Source organism: Capra hircus, chromosome 22, assembly GCF_001704415.2.
Source record: "Capra hircus breed San Clemente chromosome 22, ASM170441v1, whole genome shotgun sequence".
NCBI classification, from domain to species: Eukaryota; Metazoa; Chordata; class Mammalia; order Artiodactyla; family Bovidae; genus Capra; species Capra hircus.
In genome coordinates, this window is record NC_030829.1 from 36,760,625 (window position 1) to 36,778,131 (window position 17,507).

Consider the following 17,507-nt stretch of genomic DNA (forward strand, 5'->3'; position numbering starts at 1 on the left):
TCCTTGTGACTGGTGTCCCTTGCCCACTGGATCCTTAGTAGAGGTCTTTGAGGTGATTGCCTGCCTGCCCTAAACGCCAGGGGGGCCGAGTGGTAGACTCATGGGAGCTGTTTGGGAGAGTTTGTTGCTTTTTAAAAAGCAACAAACTTTGCTGCTGATCCTTTGCATTGTATTTCCAGATGACACCCCAAGTTCTGTTTCACAGACGCCTGCTATTTGCCTCTGAATTTTATGCAAGAGGATTTAGTTGTTTTTGTCAGTGAAAGAGATGTGTTTCCCAACAGGTGAATGAGAGGAAGGCAGGAGAAAAGACCAACAGAAGGTTTGTTTGCCTGGACCTAAAAGACAGACTCTCTGTAACTAAAATGCCCCTCTCACCCTCCCATCTCAGCAAGGCTCTCTCTTTTGCTCTCCCTTAAGGGAGTTAAGCGTTGTACACTCACTAACCCATCAATGCCGCTTCTAAGGAAGTAATTGGACATTTGTGTAAACAGGTTTATATACTGCATCTGGTGTTGTTTATTATAGCAAGTGACTGGAAACGACCTAAGTGCCTTTGGTTGAAGGATAGATCAATAATTGATGAAGTCTGCATTTGGTGGATTCTTATGCAGCCATTAAAAATGATGGCATAGATTTAGGTTAACAAACCCAGAAATAGATATATTAAGTGTGCACACAAGTGATGAAGTAATATGAGGGTATGATCTCATTTTTTAAAATAATGACAGAGTGTGTGGGAGAGCATGCGTGTATAAAGAAAAAGATCTGAAGCAGTAGGCACAAAAATATTAAAAGGGACTATTTCTTGTTGGTTGGAACATAGGCAATCTTTATGTTTTTAGCTTATATTCTTATATTTTTGTCATGGTTCTATAATAGTTCATAATCAAAAAATGTAGTTTAAAATAAAAGGGGGAGTGGCATGTAATTATTTTGTAATCCCAAGACACTTGTCACCAGGGACAAATAGCCAAGTCAGGACCCCACGTCTTTTGTCTTTGGGATGAGATCATCTCAGTACTCAGGCAGATAAAATTCCTGCCTTGTGGCTACTTCTTTGGGACACCAGGGCTGGTCAAAGCTGAGACTCCATTCCACCTAGCTAAGTTGCCTTGTGCCTGCTGTACTAACTAACTGTGGGACTATAATGGGATTACCATTATATTATGGCTTAGTCTTAGGTGCTGGGGCCTCTGCCTGTCACCCCTATTAGAGTGTACTGTCACTTCTTGGTTGGGCTCCCAAGGATGCAATTGTAAAGCCTGGAAAATATAGGACGCCTATGGAATCGCTGTGCTACGCACTTTCCATATATCGTCATACGTAATTCATTCAGCAATACTTTGGGTAGTTATTATTAGCCTATTTTATGGTTGAGTAAATAACATCTCAGTGAGGTTGAGCCTCTTGTCCAAAGTCACACAGCTGGTAGGAAGCTGGCCTGACACTTGAATCCAGACCTGATTCCAGTTTGCTCTGCTGTGAGCCGAACGTCACTGAAAACACAAATGGAAGCTGCCATCTAAAAAAATCCTTTTTCACTCAAGTTTTCAGAGCATCCTCTTTGACTTCTATATAATCTCATCTTTAAATAATACTAACAGTGGCTAATGTTTGTTGAGTGCTTATTGCATGGCAGACACTGTTACAAGTGTTTGCCATGGATTAGATTTAATTTTTACCTCAATTTTCATTTTTGCAGATAGGAAAACAGAGACATAGAAAAAGTCCTTGCAGGTTATAGTGCTCCTAAACATACCATTTTCCACAACCCTTTTGTCTTGGTCTGGCTAAAGTAGTTTTTCGGCCTGTCTCTTTGTTGATTGGATTGCATTTGTGATGAATTATTTTTGCTGGAACTTTTTTTTTTTGCTGGGATGATTTTTTAAAATGCATTCCTAGAATCTGATTTGTTATGGAAGAGGATTGCCTGCTGCCTGGAATTCCCACCAAGGTTCTGATGACTCATGAAGCCTGTGTCTCCAGCTTGCTTCTGTTGGAGTATACACTTGTTACACATTAACCTCGTGTATCCCATTAATAATTTAGCATAGATTAGCTGATTAGATTAGCTTCCCTGAGAGTAGGGCCCAAATGGAGTGAGAGACAGAGGTAAGGAACAGACCTCAGAAGGGGTCTTCAAGTAAACAATTCTGGAACAGCTTGAGGGTTCCAGGCAGTAACAGAAGCTTTGGTTGACCTTCTACTTCTGCCTGGCCCTAAGCCTGTCTGGTGTTTTGTGTGTGTGTTTAGTATTTTTAAAGTTTGTGTTGAATTTGTTGCAATATTGCTTCTGTTTTATGTTTTGGTTTTTTGGCTGAGAGGCATGTGGGATCCTAGCTTCAACAGGGATCGATCCTGCAACTGCTGTATTGGAAGGTAGTCTTAACGCCTGGACCGCCAGGGAAGTCCCCTGAGGTTGTTGGTTAATTAGTGATTTGTGTGAGAGGCCAGCCTGCCACCACTTTCCCACAGCCTTTTTCTCTCCTTAGATCCTTTCCCCTTTTAGCCTAAGAACAGGCCACACTGAAGGGACCATGTGCTGGTCAATGTGAAAGTGCATTGTGGGGTTTTTCATTTAGTCCTATAACAGCTTCCCGGGAGGAAGATGTGTCAGTTATTCCCATTTTGCAACTGAAAAAACTGAACTCAAGAGACATGAATGAATTTGTGTAAAGATGAAACAGCTGACCCTCAAGCCCGAGGTCTATTGGAATCTTTAAAGATGGATTTTTTTCAGTTGGGGTTTATTGTTTTGGCTTAATTTCTTTTCATTTACCTCTTTTTGTTCCTTATCCATCTTTATATGCCTTTCCCCCCTTTATTACATTTTTTGATGGATCTTATTATGTCTATTAAACAGTCAATAACAGCAATGACTTCTAAAATCCTCTGTAAATTACTAGAAAAGTACTGTTTTAAATAATTGAATTCTTGAGCTTGTTTTCTCAGCTGTATATTCTTTGTGCATTTATATTAAAATATTGCTTTTATTTTGATTTAACATTAGGATTAATAGTGCAACACACCAGTAAAATTGGCAAAGGGTAGTAAAACAGAAACATAATACAGGACCTGTTCTCATCTAATTTTTTAAAAATTTTCATCATGTTTTTTAAAAAGCATTTTATTATGAACATCTTCAAGAAAAGTACAGGCAGAAATAAAGTGAACCACCAGTATGTACCATCTACATTTAATGATGAGAAGTTTTTTCCCCATATTTGCTTCTTATTTTTCCTTTTTGTTAAAGTAAACCTAAGTATCATGTCATTTTCTAAATACTCTATGTTTCTGAAAATGAAGATACATTTTCTAACATACCTGTGATAGTGTTTGTCATGGTGAATAGAATCAATAATAATGACTGTGTATCATCTAAACAGTATCTGTGTTAGCATTTTCTTGATGGTCTCCCAAATGCCTTTTCACGTTTGTTTAGATGATGCTCTCAACAAGGTCCGCACACTGAAGCTGGTTGTTAGGCCTCTTAAGGAACTTGTCTTTTGTTGTCATTGTCATTGTTGTTAACAATCACTGTTTTCTTTCTAGTTTTAGTTTTGCTCCCTATGACCCTTTGTATCTTTTCCATTTCTTTCACTCTGACTCTTCTTTATTACCCTAAGATCGGGGTGCACCTGCAGCAGTTTGAAAGAGCAGGGTCAGCCCCTAAACCTAGAACACAGCAAGAGGAAAGCCACCAGGGATGAGCCACTTATCAGAATAATTTCCTTGAGCACAAAAGGTGGTGTATTAGATTGTTTTCCTGACCCTTTGTCTGGAGTCTCCTGAAAACCTCCTCCCCTCTTTATTTTAAACTGACCAATAGAAAGATCTTCAGGTTACAATATTTACTGAGACTACCTTATCTACCATTCAAGAATTTCACTCACTTGTGTTCTGAAACCCAAAAGAGCCAGTTTGCTGTTGTGAAAGTGAAATGGCAGGTTAGGTTTGGATGTGAAATAAGGTCTCCGTGATGTATGACACACTTTCCTGTCCCCTCCCGCAAGCCCTTTTGATAAACTTCTGGATTCAGAGATAGCCCGAGGGTAGACCATTTCACCTTTGGTCCCAAACAGGGCCTTTCCCTGTCACCTGTCATCAGATCTCAGTTATTTTCCTTTCTGCAAAAGCCCATTCATTCTCAAGGAAAAGGGTCAGACAGATACTTGCTAGTTTGTTCATCTTCCCAGGAAACCCCTGAAACGGTTAAGATACATGTCCTTTAAAGAAAGAATGTAAGAAACGACAGAAACCTGGGACAGAGGGCAGCCATCAGATGTACAGGCTGATAGTGGCAGGAGGTACTTAGGGTAAATTTGAGGGCTTTCAGACCTTCACCTGAGCAGGCTGTCTTTTCAGAGTAAGACATCGGAGAAGCTCATGGTTCTCTTCTTACGAGGGTTTTCTTCATCTAAACCCATTTGTTTTAATAAAGTGCTATTTACTCATACAGTTGAGGTTTAAAATATTCGTTTCTTGCATCTTTATTGAGATATAATTGGAGGTTTAAATTCCTGAACTTTGTATATGCAAAGTTAGGTTCTTTGTAATGATTAGATTATTATAGAATCTTTGTCATAGTTATTTGTGGGTAGCTAGAGTCTGCTTGTGTCTGGACCAGACTTCTGCCTGGAAATGCTGTACGACCCCAAATCATTAGTAAGTACAAAGCATTCTGCATGTCACAGAAAGGACCAGGAGGAAATTCAAAATACAGTGGTTGTGTACTTGTGAACAGTGGACTTTGAGAAGCAGTAAAAATAAATGAGTGGCAAATATTGGCAAAATGCTTCCTTTTTTTTCATCAATTCCCCAAATCTCACATGACAGTAGAGTTAGGGTAGGGTGTTAAAAATGCACTCGGCCTGTGATGTGTGAGAAAAGTTTAGATTAATGGGATAGACCTCAGAATTTCCCTGCTAAGATTTTAAATTTTTACAAATATTTTTATTTTCCATTATATTGGAAAATATATAATATAGTTTCCATTATATTAGGAACTATGTATATACCACATATGTATATATAATATATTCTAGTATTTTCTTCATTTTTTCCTATTAAGATATTATTTATACTCAGAAAACAGTCATCTTTTTCAGTGTACAGTTTTTCAAGTTTTGGCATACAGTCAGGTAACCATTATCACAATCAAGATAGAGAATGATTCCTGCTGTGCTTTGCAGCACCCTCCTACTTTCTGTCTCTCTAGTGTGGCCTCCAGAATGTCATATCACTAGAATCATTAAGCATGGTCATTGGGGGTTCATACACACTGTTGCCTACATCAGTAATTCATCCCTTTGTATTGCTGAATAGTGTTCCACTGTATGGGTAGACTTTGATTTGTTTATCACCCAGTTGAGAGATAAAGTTTGGCAATTAAAAATGAAGCCTCTATAAACATTTGCCTGCAGATTTCAGGGTGAACATACGTTTTCAGTTGGATAAATACCTAGGAGTGAGATATCTGAGTTATATGGTAAGCATATGTTTAAGTTTATAAGAAACTGCCCATCTGCTTTTCAAGGTGACTATACCATTTTGTAGTCCCAATGACAGGGTATAAAAGTTCTGCTGCATCTTCACCAGCACATGGTTTGGGCAATATTTTATTTGGCTGATTTTGGTTTTTAATTTTAGCCATTCTAGTAGATGTGTAGTGGTATCCCATTGCAGTTTTAATTTGCATTTCCCTAATGACTAATGATGTACTTATTTGCCATCTGTGTATTTTCTATGGTGAAGTGTCTGTTCAAATTCATTCCTTAAAAAAAAAAAAAAATTGGAACATCTGTTTTTGTGTTAGTGAAGAGTACTTTATATATTCTGATATAAGCCCTTTATCAGAAACGTAGTTTGCAAATACTTTCTCCCAGACTACAGCTTGTTTTTTTCATTTTCATTTGCAGACCCTTATTTCATATATGTCTTCCTTATTTATTGCGAACATTTCATGTTCTGTGGATTTCATGCTGTCACGGGATGACGCTGCAGCAAAGCATAGTAGACAGAGCAGTATAGGGTTTGTCCAAGACACAGGTGCAGAGAAATGGACTCAGAAAGACTTCTGTAAGTCTAGTTATTCAAAGCCATTGTCTGTGCCAACGGAAAGGGACATTGTTGTGTTTCTTTCTAGCTGATATCTAGAAACATACCTTTCAATTTCAAGCCCGTGTAGTTAATGATAGGAATAGGTTCCTCTTGCCTGATGGATGCAGACATTTACAAAGGAAACCCTGAATTCCTAAGGAGGCAGCTGTGTTCTACTTCACATTATGTGCACACAGCAGAGAAAACCAGAGGACAGTGAGATGGAGACACACAGAGCAGAAGTTAGCAGTGTGAGATTCAGCTGTGTGTGACCACACATTTTTGGGGAAACAGGAATGGGAGACATGACTCCATTTTCCTGCAAAGTTCCTATTCTGTGCTTTGTGGGTGGTATAATGGTTTTTGAAAGGTAACTTGATTATGAGCTTTTTTTTTTTCTTTTAAGTCTATTTCCTAATCCTGACATTTTATGCTATTCCAGTGAAACAAGTCAAATTAGAGAATAGAAATGGTTTTTAGAAACTGTCACCTATGTTAGGAGTTCCAAAATAAGCACTTTGCAGTGAGAAATGGAGATACATATATGGTCCCTTGCTTGATATTTTTTTAACATCACGCATAGCACATTTCTTTTTTCTTGGTCTCTCTCCATTGCAGTTATTCTGTCTCCTTCTATGTGCCCACCCTATGTATCACTGGTCATTTTTTTCATATGCTCTCTGAGTGGCCAAGAGAAGAGTGTTGGGTTTTGCAATTTTTGAATCTTAAGACTTCATTTTCAGGATTTTTCACTTTTATCTTATAAAATATGAGAACTCATCAGTTTTCAATATTGGAATGAACTTTAGAGAACTTCTTTTCTCTGTCTGTGGATAAGAGGATCGAGGCTCTGAATTTTTAAGGGATTCATAATCTTGGAGCCAAAGTGAATGGAAAAATGAGCCCTGGACAAACATAGACGTCTTCTTTCCTATACTCTTTCCAGGCTGGAAATCAGGGAAAATTTAAAAATAAAATATAAATCAATGCATGGTGCCTGAAAAGAGAGGATGTTCAGAGGTGCAACTCAAATGGGATTTTGGTAGTGCCACTGGGTGTATTGTAAGTGTAATAACTATGAATAAACTATTGAGAGCGTTTAAAAAGCTATATCAAGGCTATAGAGAAAGACATTAGGCTTTTAATTCACTTAAAGGATTAAGTTGTCACAGCAAGTGCTGAATATATAGCAGTTGAATATATGAGCTGGGCCAAGGTGCTGTGGGCTGGTGGCCTGTGGTTGGGAGGGCCCCTGGTGAGTTCAAGCTGTGAGCAGAGTACAGTGTGTCCTTACCAGCACTCAGGACCATGGTGGCCAGAATATGGACATCATGATGAAGAGTTTCTGCTGCGGGCCTAGTGGGTAAACTTGTCCTCAGTTGCCTGGAAACTGGGAGACTGGTGTATCAAAGGAATGTGGGAGATATGCTCTCTAGGAGTTGTTTAGAAGCCTTTTTAAAGGACTCCAGCCCAACTGCCTTTTAGTCTGTGATATGGGAGCCATACCTAGACCTACTGTGGGCATCACAGGGCCACCAGGAGCTACACAGAAATGTTAGCAGAAGCCCCTTTATTCCAGCAGCCCTAAAAGGCTGCTCAACCTTAGTAATGAGTTCCCGTGGCCAATACCTCTATAGCGCTTACTCTGCACCAGGCTCTATTTCAGTACTTTCCCTGTATACTGAGTGATTCAACCCTTCCTACCACCCTGGTGAGGAAGAATCATCATTATCTCCATTTCACAGATGAGGAAATTGAGGCCCAGAGGGCTTCAGTGACCTGCCTAAGGTCCCAGATTAAATGCACAGAAACTAGGATTTCAATATAGGTCTCTCTGACTCCCAAACTCTTAGCAGCACATCACGGTGCCTCCTGTATTCATACTGCAAACACTTAATGCCTAGGATGTACCAGCCTGTACCATAGGCAATAGTTCCACGTGGCTCCAGAGCCCTTGAAATGGCGTTGGTGCTGCCTGTTGAAAGGATAATATTGGGTTGGCCAAAAGATTTGTTTGGGTTTTTCTGTAAGATGGGCTGGAAAACCCGAATGAACTTTTTGGCCAACCCAGTATTTTTGGATGTATTAGGTTTAAAGAATATATCATTAAAATTAATTTCATCTGTTTCTTTTGACTCTTTAACATGTGGTTGCTGGAAATTCTTATCTTCCATGAGGGGCTCACATTTTATTTCTCCTGGAGACTGCTGGCCTGGAAGATCCCACGTCATGTCACAAAAGAAACAACCATTGGAAGCAGGCTGCAGAGAGTGCATGGTGACTGTAGACAGCTGGGACCCTGCTGGGCAGAAGGGCCCATCTCCCCTTATTGCTCAGAGATGGAATGAGTCAAAACCAACATTTCCCTAGGAGTCTATTTCAGGATATTAATAGCAAAACCAAACAAACTCTAAGACCTATAAAATACAGGCCTGGGTATGTTCAGCATTGTGCTATTTCAAATAGATGTGTTTTAAATATTTTCTGAAGTTATTTCAAGGGTGCCTCAGTTTGATCATTTATGAGATGGAGCTAATAGTGCTGTGAGGAACGATCAGGTTAGTCCATGTAAAGTGCTTTCAATAGTGCTTGGCACAGTGGAAAGCTTAAATGTGAGCCAGGATTATTGTAATAGTGTAGTCAGTGTTGTCGTAGTTACTGCATGTAGTTGAAGGAGCTGGGGGATGCTGAATATGGGAGGATGCAGCAGGGCCTTTGGGGCAACAGTCTCAGCTTCTGCACCTGTGCCAGCAAATTTACCTCCCCAGAATAGGGGAGGCACTCGGCCCTTGGAAGGTGGTGTGATGACCCTCAGATATGCCTCCCACCACTCACCACCAACCACTCATCACAGCCCCTTGAACTGCAAGAAGCTTCTAATTGTCTTCTCTCAATGGCATTTCCTTCTCTCCCCGAGAGGAAGGTCCGTCAGTACACTCCTCTTCATCTTGTTCTGTTTTCAAGGACTTTCAATCTCCTCATAAATTGGCCTGGATCCCCTAATTTTCCTGATTCCATGGATAAACAAAGTGTAGACTGGTTTCTTTTCTGCAAGACTTCTCAGAGCTCTTAAAATGCTAATGTGTATGGAGAAAGTCCCAGATGTAAATGCTGTATAAAGTATTTTGCAAACCCACTTGGCTTGTTTTGGGGAATATCTTCTGGGACTAACGTTCCGTAAACCGCTACTGGGGAAACATTGTCCATAAAGGTTCTGGCCAGCCAAAAGGGAAATCTCTGCCGCCACTGCCCTTTGCACCCTTGTCCCCCTAGCCCTGTGTGTGGAGCACACAGATGTTGGACTGGGCATGCCATTCCTCCACCCCGCCCCGCCCCCCCCCCAAAACTAACAGTTTGTCTGGAGAAATGGGACACATTTGGGTATGTGACTCTCTAGAGTATCTAGGAATTCACTGTTATTTTTTAGGCTATCAAACTGAGTACCCTTAAAAAAATTAAGTCTTGATGATTTTCATTCATATGCTTTAGAAATTTATATACACAGAACAATTCCTTCCCTTAGTTCCTTCCCCATCCAGTTTCTGGAAACACATTGTTCTTTATATTCATTGGTTTTATGGCTATTTTTGTTTTATGTTTTATCTCTTTCTTCCCTACATTGTGCTTGTTTACCCATCTTCCTCCGATCCCAGTAGACTGTGGTTCCTGTCTCACCGAGTCTGTCTCTGGCGGTTTCACTGAGTAACTCTTTGAGGGTAGATCTTAAACATGACTAGAACAGAGGGCAGGAGCTGCCCTCAGCTTCCACTTTTTGTTTGTTGTATGCTATCAGTCTTTGGAGCCAGATGAGAGGCGGAAGTGTTTGTGGCATGTTTGCATCTCATTACATCTTGGACTGGGTCTTCCCACGTCAGTCTGCATGCGCCTCTTACCTAGATTGCAAGTTCCAAGGGAACAGGGGGCTGGTCTTTATGACTTTCCTTCCTTCCTCCTGTCCCTCCCTCCTTTCCTTTAGAAGACTCTTCCAAAAATAAAGTCGTTTTGTTTGAGAAACTCTGATGTCAACATTCTAATTTATAAAGAGGAGCTGTTTTGCATACTACTAGTAAAGCAATAACAACTAATAATTCCTGTTACAGTAAGTATTCAATGGAGCTTTCCTATGAGCCACATTCTGTGCAACAGGTATTTTTCGTATTTTCCCTTTTAACCGTCACAGTTACCCGTTAAAGTGTGTGCTGTTAGTATCCCCTTTTTACGGATGAGAAAACTGAACCTTTAAGATAGGAAATTGCCCAAGAAGGGGCAGCTAGAGCCATGCTAAGGCAGGACCATGAACCAGGGCTGGTCTGGCTCCAGAATGCAGGTGTGGAACCTCTGCAGACTCCTGTCCACTTCCTTCTGGCTGTCACGTCCTGGAGAAGCAGAAAGGAGACCTGCTAAAGTCCCGGCACTCCAGCCTTCCCTTTGGTCCTGTGCTGTGATTCCCCTGCCCACTTAGACCATGAAGTCAAAAGGTGGCTCAGTGCCTCAAGGAAAATTCAGTTAAATTTTGATAAACCATATAAACATAGAGAGCAATGATTAACTTCCCAGCTGTTAATGTTAACATTCGAGACTCCTTAGCTCAGCCCCAGTGGGAAGCACTCAGTGAGTAACTAACTCAGAATAACCAGACCTGGATGTTATTTTCTAAAATAATTCCAGTTGTTTAGTAATGTCATATGCATTTTATGGCATGGCAATGTGAAATGAAGTTCATTTAAAACATTTTTGCCAGTAAATAAGCAAATATTTTTAGCTGTCATGTTTTTTAATATTGATACTGTCTTAAGTTTTCATGATACTTTGTTTTTAAGGATCCTTCCCAAGTCTTATTTCTGTTTTGTTGTTGTTTATTTCAACTTACTTGGCCAGTGCTTTGCACAAAATAGATACAAAAAAATAAGATTTTAAAATTCAGTTTGTAATTTGGAAGTAATTTTTTATACACTTTCTTAAGTCCCAAAATACCCTTAAGGGTGTAAACAGCTATTCATAGACCCATTGAAGAGGTCAGAAAACTAAGGCCAAGAGAAGTGATTCAGAAAAGATCATTTAAGGGTACAAACAGCTTGTCTTCAGAATTATTTTTAAGCCAGAAAAATGTTTTTTAAAAGAACAGTCATTCTCCCTAGAGAGAAATCCAGTCATAGTCACAGAAAGAAATTGTACATGCTTATTTAAGGCAACATTATTCAGTTGAACTGTAGAACCCAAATGCCCACTAATGAATGAATGAATGAACAAAAGGTGATACATCTATATAGTAGAATACTAGATGGCAACAAAAAGTAATGCGTGCTGATACAAGTTACAACATGGATGAACCTTGAAAACATTGTGCTAAGTGAAAGAAGCATGACTGCATTTGTATTAAAAGCATGACTGCATTTGTATTAAAAGCGAATCCATAGATAACAAAATATAGGTCAATGATTGCCAAAGACTGAGGGGAAGAGGAAGAATGAGGAGTGATAACTTGATGGGTACAGGGTCTCTTCTTTTGGCAATACAGGTATTCTAAAATTAGGTAGCAGAAATGATTACACAGGTCTATAAATGCACCAAAAACCATTGAACTGTATACTTTAAAAATACTAATTTTATAGTATAAAATTATATCTTATTAAAAAGTGATAATATAAAGCTTTATGTGGGTGAAATGAAGAGCAAAAATACACTGATCATTTATACTGTGCTTTCTACTAGGGTGAAATTTCATTATGTAGCTCATTCTGATAAAACTATTAGCAAAGTGACATTGCAAATTTGAAATACTAAGCTTCATTCCATTATGCTATCAGGTCACTAAAGAGAAATGTGAATGACTTACTTTTTATCCTGGCAATGTGTGTCCCTTGGTGAAAATCGTTCTCTGATATTAACAGTTTCTATTCAGAGGCAAGAGAGTTGAGCAGATATACCAGTTAAAACGTCTGGTTTTTCCATTCTCAGTAAAAATGTTCTTGGATTTGTAGTCATAGTGAATGTTTGAATCTTTAAAGCTCTTAGTCTTTGTAAAGCCAAATTCAAAACTGCCTGCTAAAATGGTTAATGTGGTAGAAATTAGTTGGGCTAATTAGGTCAATAAATATTCTAACTCATAAAAGGTCAGATGGGTAAAAGACTGGGGAAGTATGTAACAGAATATGTTCTTTTTGATTCTGAAGACATAATTTTATTCCTGGATTTTTATACCATATATAGCATACTAAATTGTTTCTTTGATACAAAGATTAGTTGCGAATGAAATGTCTTCCAGGTGTATTAGGATTTGCATGAGTTATTCTCCATTATTTCTGTTCTTTGTTAGAAATCTCTTTTAGTGATTAATGCCTTAATTTTTTCAACTTTGCTACTTAAGTGTACTTTTTTTTGCAATTAGTGCCTGATTTATTCACAGGTTTTCCCATGCCCAAGTACCCCCTGATGATTCTCTAGAAATGATTCTTCTATGTGGTCGAAAGAGTGAATTCTATATGGTATTTCCTTAGTATTTTTCTTGCTGTAGTTATACTTCTCTCTAAATAAATCTTTTAAGTCAAAATATTTATGGAAGACAGTAAGTAAAGATTATTTGCTTTTCACAAACTAAGTAACATATTTTCTTTTCTTCACAGCTTTATTGAGATATAATTCACATACCATACTATTCATCCGTTTAAAGTGTCCGGTGATTTTCAGTGTGTTCACTGTTATGTGCCAACCACCATCACAGTCAATAATAGGACATTTTTATTACTCAAAAAAGAAACCCTGTACCCATTAGCTATCAACTCCCCTGCCAAGGTCCCCACCCTGCCTCCAGCACTTAGCAGCTAATCTACTTTTGTCTTTATAGAGTTGCCTGTTCTGGAAATTTCATATGACTGGAATCATGTAATTTATTGGCTTTTGTGACAAGCTTACTTCACTTTACTGATATAATAAGGTTTATCAAAATGTTTTATAGTGGTAAAAGGGTCCATTCATTATAAATATTTAGCAGTTATAAACAAATATGCATCTCATATCAAAGCACTGAAATGTGCGAGGCAAAAACTGATATAAATGAAGAGAGAAATAATTCAACAGCAATAGTTGGAAACTTCAATACTACTTTCAGTAGTAGATAGACTAGCTAAGGAGAAGATTAACTAATAAATAGAAAACTTGAACAACATTGTAAACCAACTATATACCTAACAGATATTTGTAGAACACTCTACTTCAGAGCACACATTATTCTGAAGTACTCATAGAACATTCTCCAGACTAAACCATATGCAAAGCTATAAAACATATCAATAAATTTAAAATCATAGAAGTAATGCAGAGTATCTTCTCTGACTACAGTAAAATTAAACTGGAAATCAATAACAGAAAAAATGGGAAACTCAAATATATTTGGAAAGTAAATAGCACACTCCTGAATAATCAAAGAAGTTGGGAAGTACTTTGAGATAAATGAAAATGAAAGCACAACATATCATGCTAAAGCATGACTTGGAAGAACATTTATAGCTATGTGTTTTACATGTCTCAAACTGTAAAGAATCCACGTGCAATACAGGAGACCTGGGGTCAATCCTTGGGTCGGAAAGATTCCCTGGAGAAGGGCATGGCAACTCACTCCTGTATTCTTGCCTGGAGAATCCCATGGACAGAGGAGCCTGGTAGGCTACAGCCCATGGGGCCGAAAGGAGTCAGACATGACTGAATGACCCAACACACACACGTTAAGAAAGAAAGATCTCAAATCAAAAATGTAACCTTCCACTTTAAGATACTTGACAAAGAAGAGGAATCTGAAATACAGTACAAACTAACGTCCAGTTTTCAATGTGGCTTCCGTACACCTGTTATAGAAAGCTAGTGTTTGTGAAAATATGTACCAGATACTATTTTCCACTATGGGCTCAGTTTAGAAACTGTCAACCAAATCATGAGCCCATTTCAGGTCCTAGCTCTTAAGTAGTCTTATGTGATAGAAAGAGCACTGTTTAGGGTGTTGATCAAATCCATGCCTGATTCCTGATACCACCACACCCTCTATGTGACATTGGACAAGTTGCTTAATCTCTCTGAGACTTACTTTCCTCATCTGTACAGTGGACGTAATTTTGTCTGTCTGAGGATTATAAGATAACATGTAAAAGGGCCTAGTTCAATATCTGGCATGTAGTAGGTGCTTGATTCATATTTATTTATAATCACTGGTGAATTAAAATTGGAATGACAGCCTAAGTACCTATATGGCATGGATATACAAATATGAATGGGGCTTCCCAGGTGGCTCAGTGGTAAAAGAATCTACCTGCTGATGTAGGAGACAAATGAGATGCAGGTTCAATCCTGGGTTGGGGAAAATTCCCTGGAGGAGGAAATGGCAACTCACTCCAGTATTCTTGCCTGGAGAATTCCATGGACAGAGGAGTCCGGCCGGCTACAGTCCATTAGTTCACAAAGAACTGGACACGTCTAAGCAACTGAGTGCACACACATACATATATGAATGCTCTTGAAAGAGAGACTGGAAGAAAAGTAGTCTGATGTCGAATCCTACTGTGTACCAGGCTTAGGGCTGGTCACATTATCTAAAGCTGCACCACACATAACTTGTTTGACAGTTTGGACTGATATCGCTGTTTTAACAACCACTAAAACAGTCTACTTAGGCAAAATACACATGCTGGCCTAATTGATTGTTTTAGAAATAGCTTATAATGGTTAAATATTTGAGCCCCTCAAATATGAAAGGACTAAAACTTTAACTTGTTGTTATTACTGGTGTAATAAATTCCATTAACTGTGTTTTAGGAAAGCATATTTCTTAGTTGTGCAATTCTGTTGCCTATTTGGACTACAGATTAGTGGCATTAAAGCTTTGAAACACATTTATGATTTGATTGGCAAGATAACTGATTAAGTTCTGTTTTTACTCAAAGGATATTTTGGCAGGCACTTTTATGCTTATTTTGTTTATTGTGTGGTTGATGACTGAATATTTTCACCAGCAACACAAGCCTCAAACCAGGTTCAAAACTAGTACTTGTCAAAACTGTAACATGAATATAAATCACTTAGAGATCTTGTTAAAATGTGGATTTTGATTTATCAGGTCTAAAGCGGGACCTGAGAGTTTATATTTCTAACAAGCTTCCAGGGGTTGCAGATGTTGTTGGTCCATGGACCACACTTTCAGCTGCAAGATTGTGTAGAATCCAAGAGGTACTTAGGCTAGAATCAGAAATGAGGAGAGCCCATCTGGTATTACACAGTCCCAAATACCTATTCATACTCTCTGAGTATAATCCACTTCCGTAACTGAGCCCTGAAATAATTAAAAATTTGTAAGCATTGAACAGCAGTGACTCTGTTCTTACATTTCATGTATTACAGTGATTGAATATGGTAATAGAATAATACCCTGTCATGCATTTTCAGTAGTTCTTTGTACTGTCTATTACCTTGCGTTCTGCTCAGGCCCCTTCACACTGCATCTCATTGACTGTGAAAAGTGATGTACATGAAGCATCTCCATCTCCATTCCCTAGAGCTCTATAGCTGCCTTGTCGGCCCTTACTCTGTGAATAGCAAAGAACAATGAATACAAACCACTTAAACCCCAGTCAGACTTTTGTTACCAAATGAAGAGAATAAGCAATTGTTTCCCCTAAACTCAGGCCTGATTTTCTAATCATTTACGTGAGCATTTGTGGAAGTTTCCTTGGAGAAGGAAATGGCAACCCACTCTAGTATTCTTGCCTGGAGAATCCCATGGACAAAGGAACCTGGTGGGCTACAGTCCATGGGGTTGCAAAGAGTTGGACATGACTGAGCAACTAACACACACACACAACATGGAAGCTTCCAGGAAGGCTGATTTCAAGTCTTTAGTCATTTAAATGAGAGCACAGATTGAGTTTTACCTGGAGAGTCCATAGCGGGTACAACTTGATTTTTGTATGTAATTTGACTACAGAGGCATCATTTTAAGACCTGTCAAATTAAATTTAGTATGAAATAGATGTGGCTCGAAATGTAATGCATGCCATCTGATTTGTTGCAGAACACAGAAATAGTCACAGTAAGGACAAGAGGAAAACGAGGACAAGAAGATGGAGAGGGAGGAGCAGCCTGGCTGATGACATGGCCGTGTTAAATAGCAGCTTCACCACAAGCACGCTTCCTGCCAATGGTAGCAAAACAGACAGCACAAGGCAAAAGGGGACCCACAGAAGAACAAAACGTTTTTTATCCTATCCACGGTTTGTAGAAGTGATGGTGGTAGCAGACAACAGAATGGTTTTATACCATGGAGCGAACCTTCAACATTATATTTTAACTTTAATGTCAATTGTAAGTATCTTCAAAAATAGGTGATTTATGATGTTTCTAAATGTGCCTTTGGGAATGGGTTTCCACCCAGTGCTTTGGAGGATCATTCAGGGCTGGCATTTCCACAATTCAGGCAAGTGACTGAAGAGAACATAAGATTATTCATTGACTGCTGTTGACAATGACAATAATGAGTATAAATAGTGTTTATTCTGCATTAGACAATGTACTTCTTACTTAAAAGGCATCATTTCTAATCCTCCTGACAACTCCGCTAGGTAGATTGTCATTCCTTTTTTGTTGATAAGAAAACTGAACCTCATAGGAGTTGAGTTGCTTGTCCATGATCATGTAAAGCCAGAAACGTAGCTTAGAGACTGCATGTGACCTTCAGCCTGTCTGCTTCTCCAAATCATTGCCCTTTGACATGTGAACCGGCACAGCCAGGTATGGGTCACCAGTAAGACATTTATTTGGTCCCTGGTTGTGAATCAGAGTCACTGATGGAGCTTAGTAAAATGGCTCTATCCCCTGCCCCCAGGATTTTTAATTAAGTAGTTTTGGGGTGAGGCTTAGGAATCTCTCACTTAAATTTTGAATTTTTCTGTTCCCATTTTGAATTGAAAAAGTAATAAATTTGCATGATAGAAAAACAGACCAAGCAGATCCAAAGACTAGGGGAAAAGCCTAAGTGCTTTCTCCTACCCAGTCTCCCAGAGGCCACCTATGTGGCAAGTTTATTTGCCCATGCTTCTAACCAGCACTGTCCAATAGAAATATGATGCAAGCCATGTTTAAAAACATAGGTGAATGTAATTTAAAATTTTGTTAACCACACACACAAAAGAAACAAGAAAAGTCAATTTTAATCATGTATTTTTTTATATCTAAATGTTATTTCAAAAATATTAATGAGATGAGTTTTCCTCCATAGTAAGACTTTAAAGCCCGGTATGGGTGTCACACTCAGAACACATCTCAGTTCAGACAAGCCACATTTCAGTTGTTCAGTGACCACTTGGCAAGTGGCCACCATGTTGGACAATGCAGCTCTAGACACTTCTTAAGCAAACATGTATGGG

At 38.9% G+C, this 17,507-nt stretch overlaps 1 protein-coding gene across 3 annotated transcripts in view; it reads left to right on the top strand.

Annotated features, from left to right (window-relative positions):
* Positions 1 to 17,507, top strand: part of ADAMTS9 (ADAM metallopeptidase with thrombospondin type 1 motif 9) — a 162,397-nt gene that overhangs the window by 11,408 nt on the left and 133,482 nt on the right. For all 3 annotated transcript variants that reach the window (XM_005695759.3, XM_005695760.3, XM_013973544.2), the window contains exon 4: positions 16,157 to 16,446. In XM_005695759.3, coding sequence (XP_005695816.1) covers positions 16,157 to 16,446 — 290 coding nt within the window. The remainder of the gene's footprint in view (positions 1 to 16,156; positions 16,447 to 17,507) is intronic.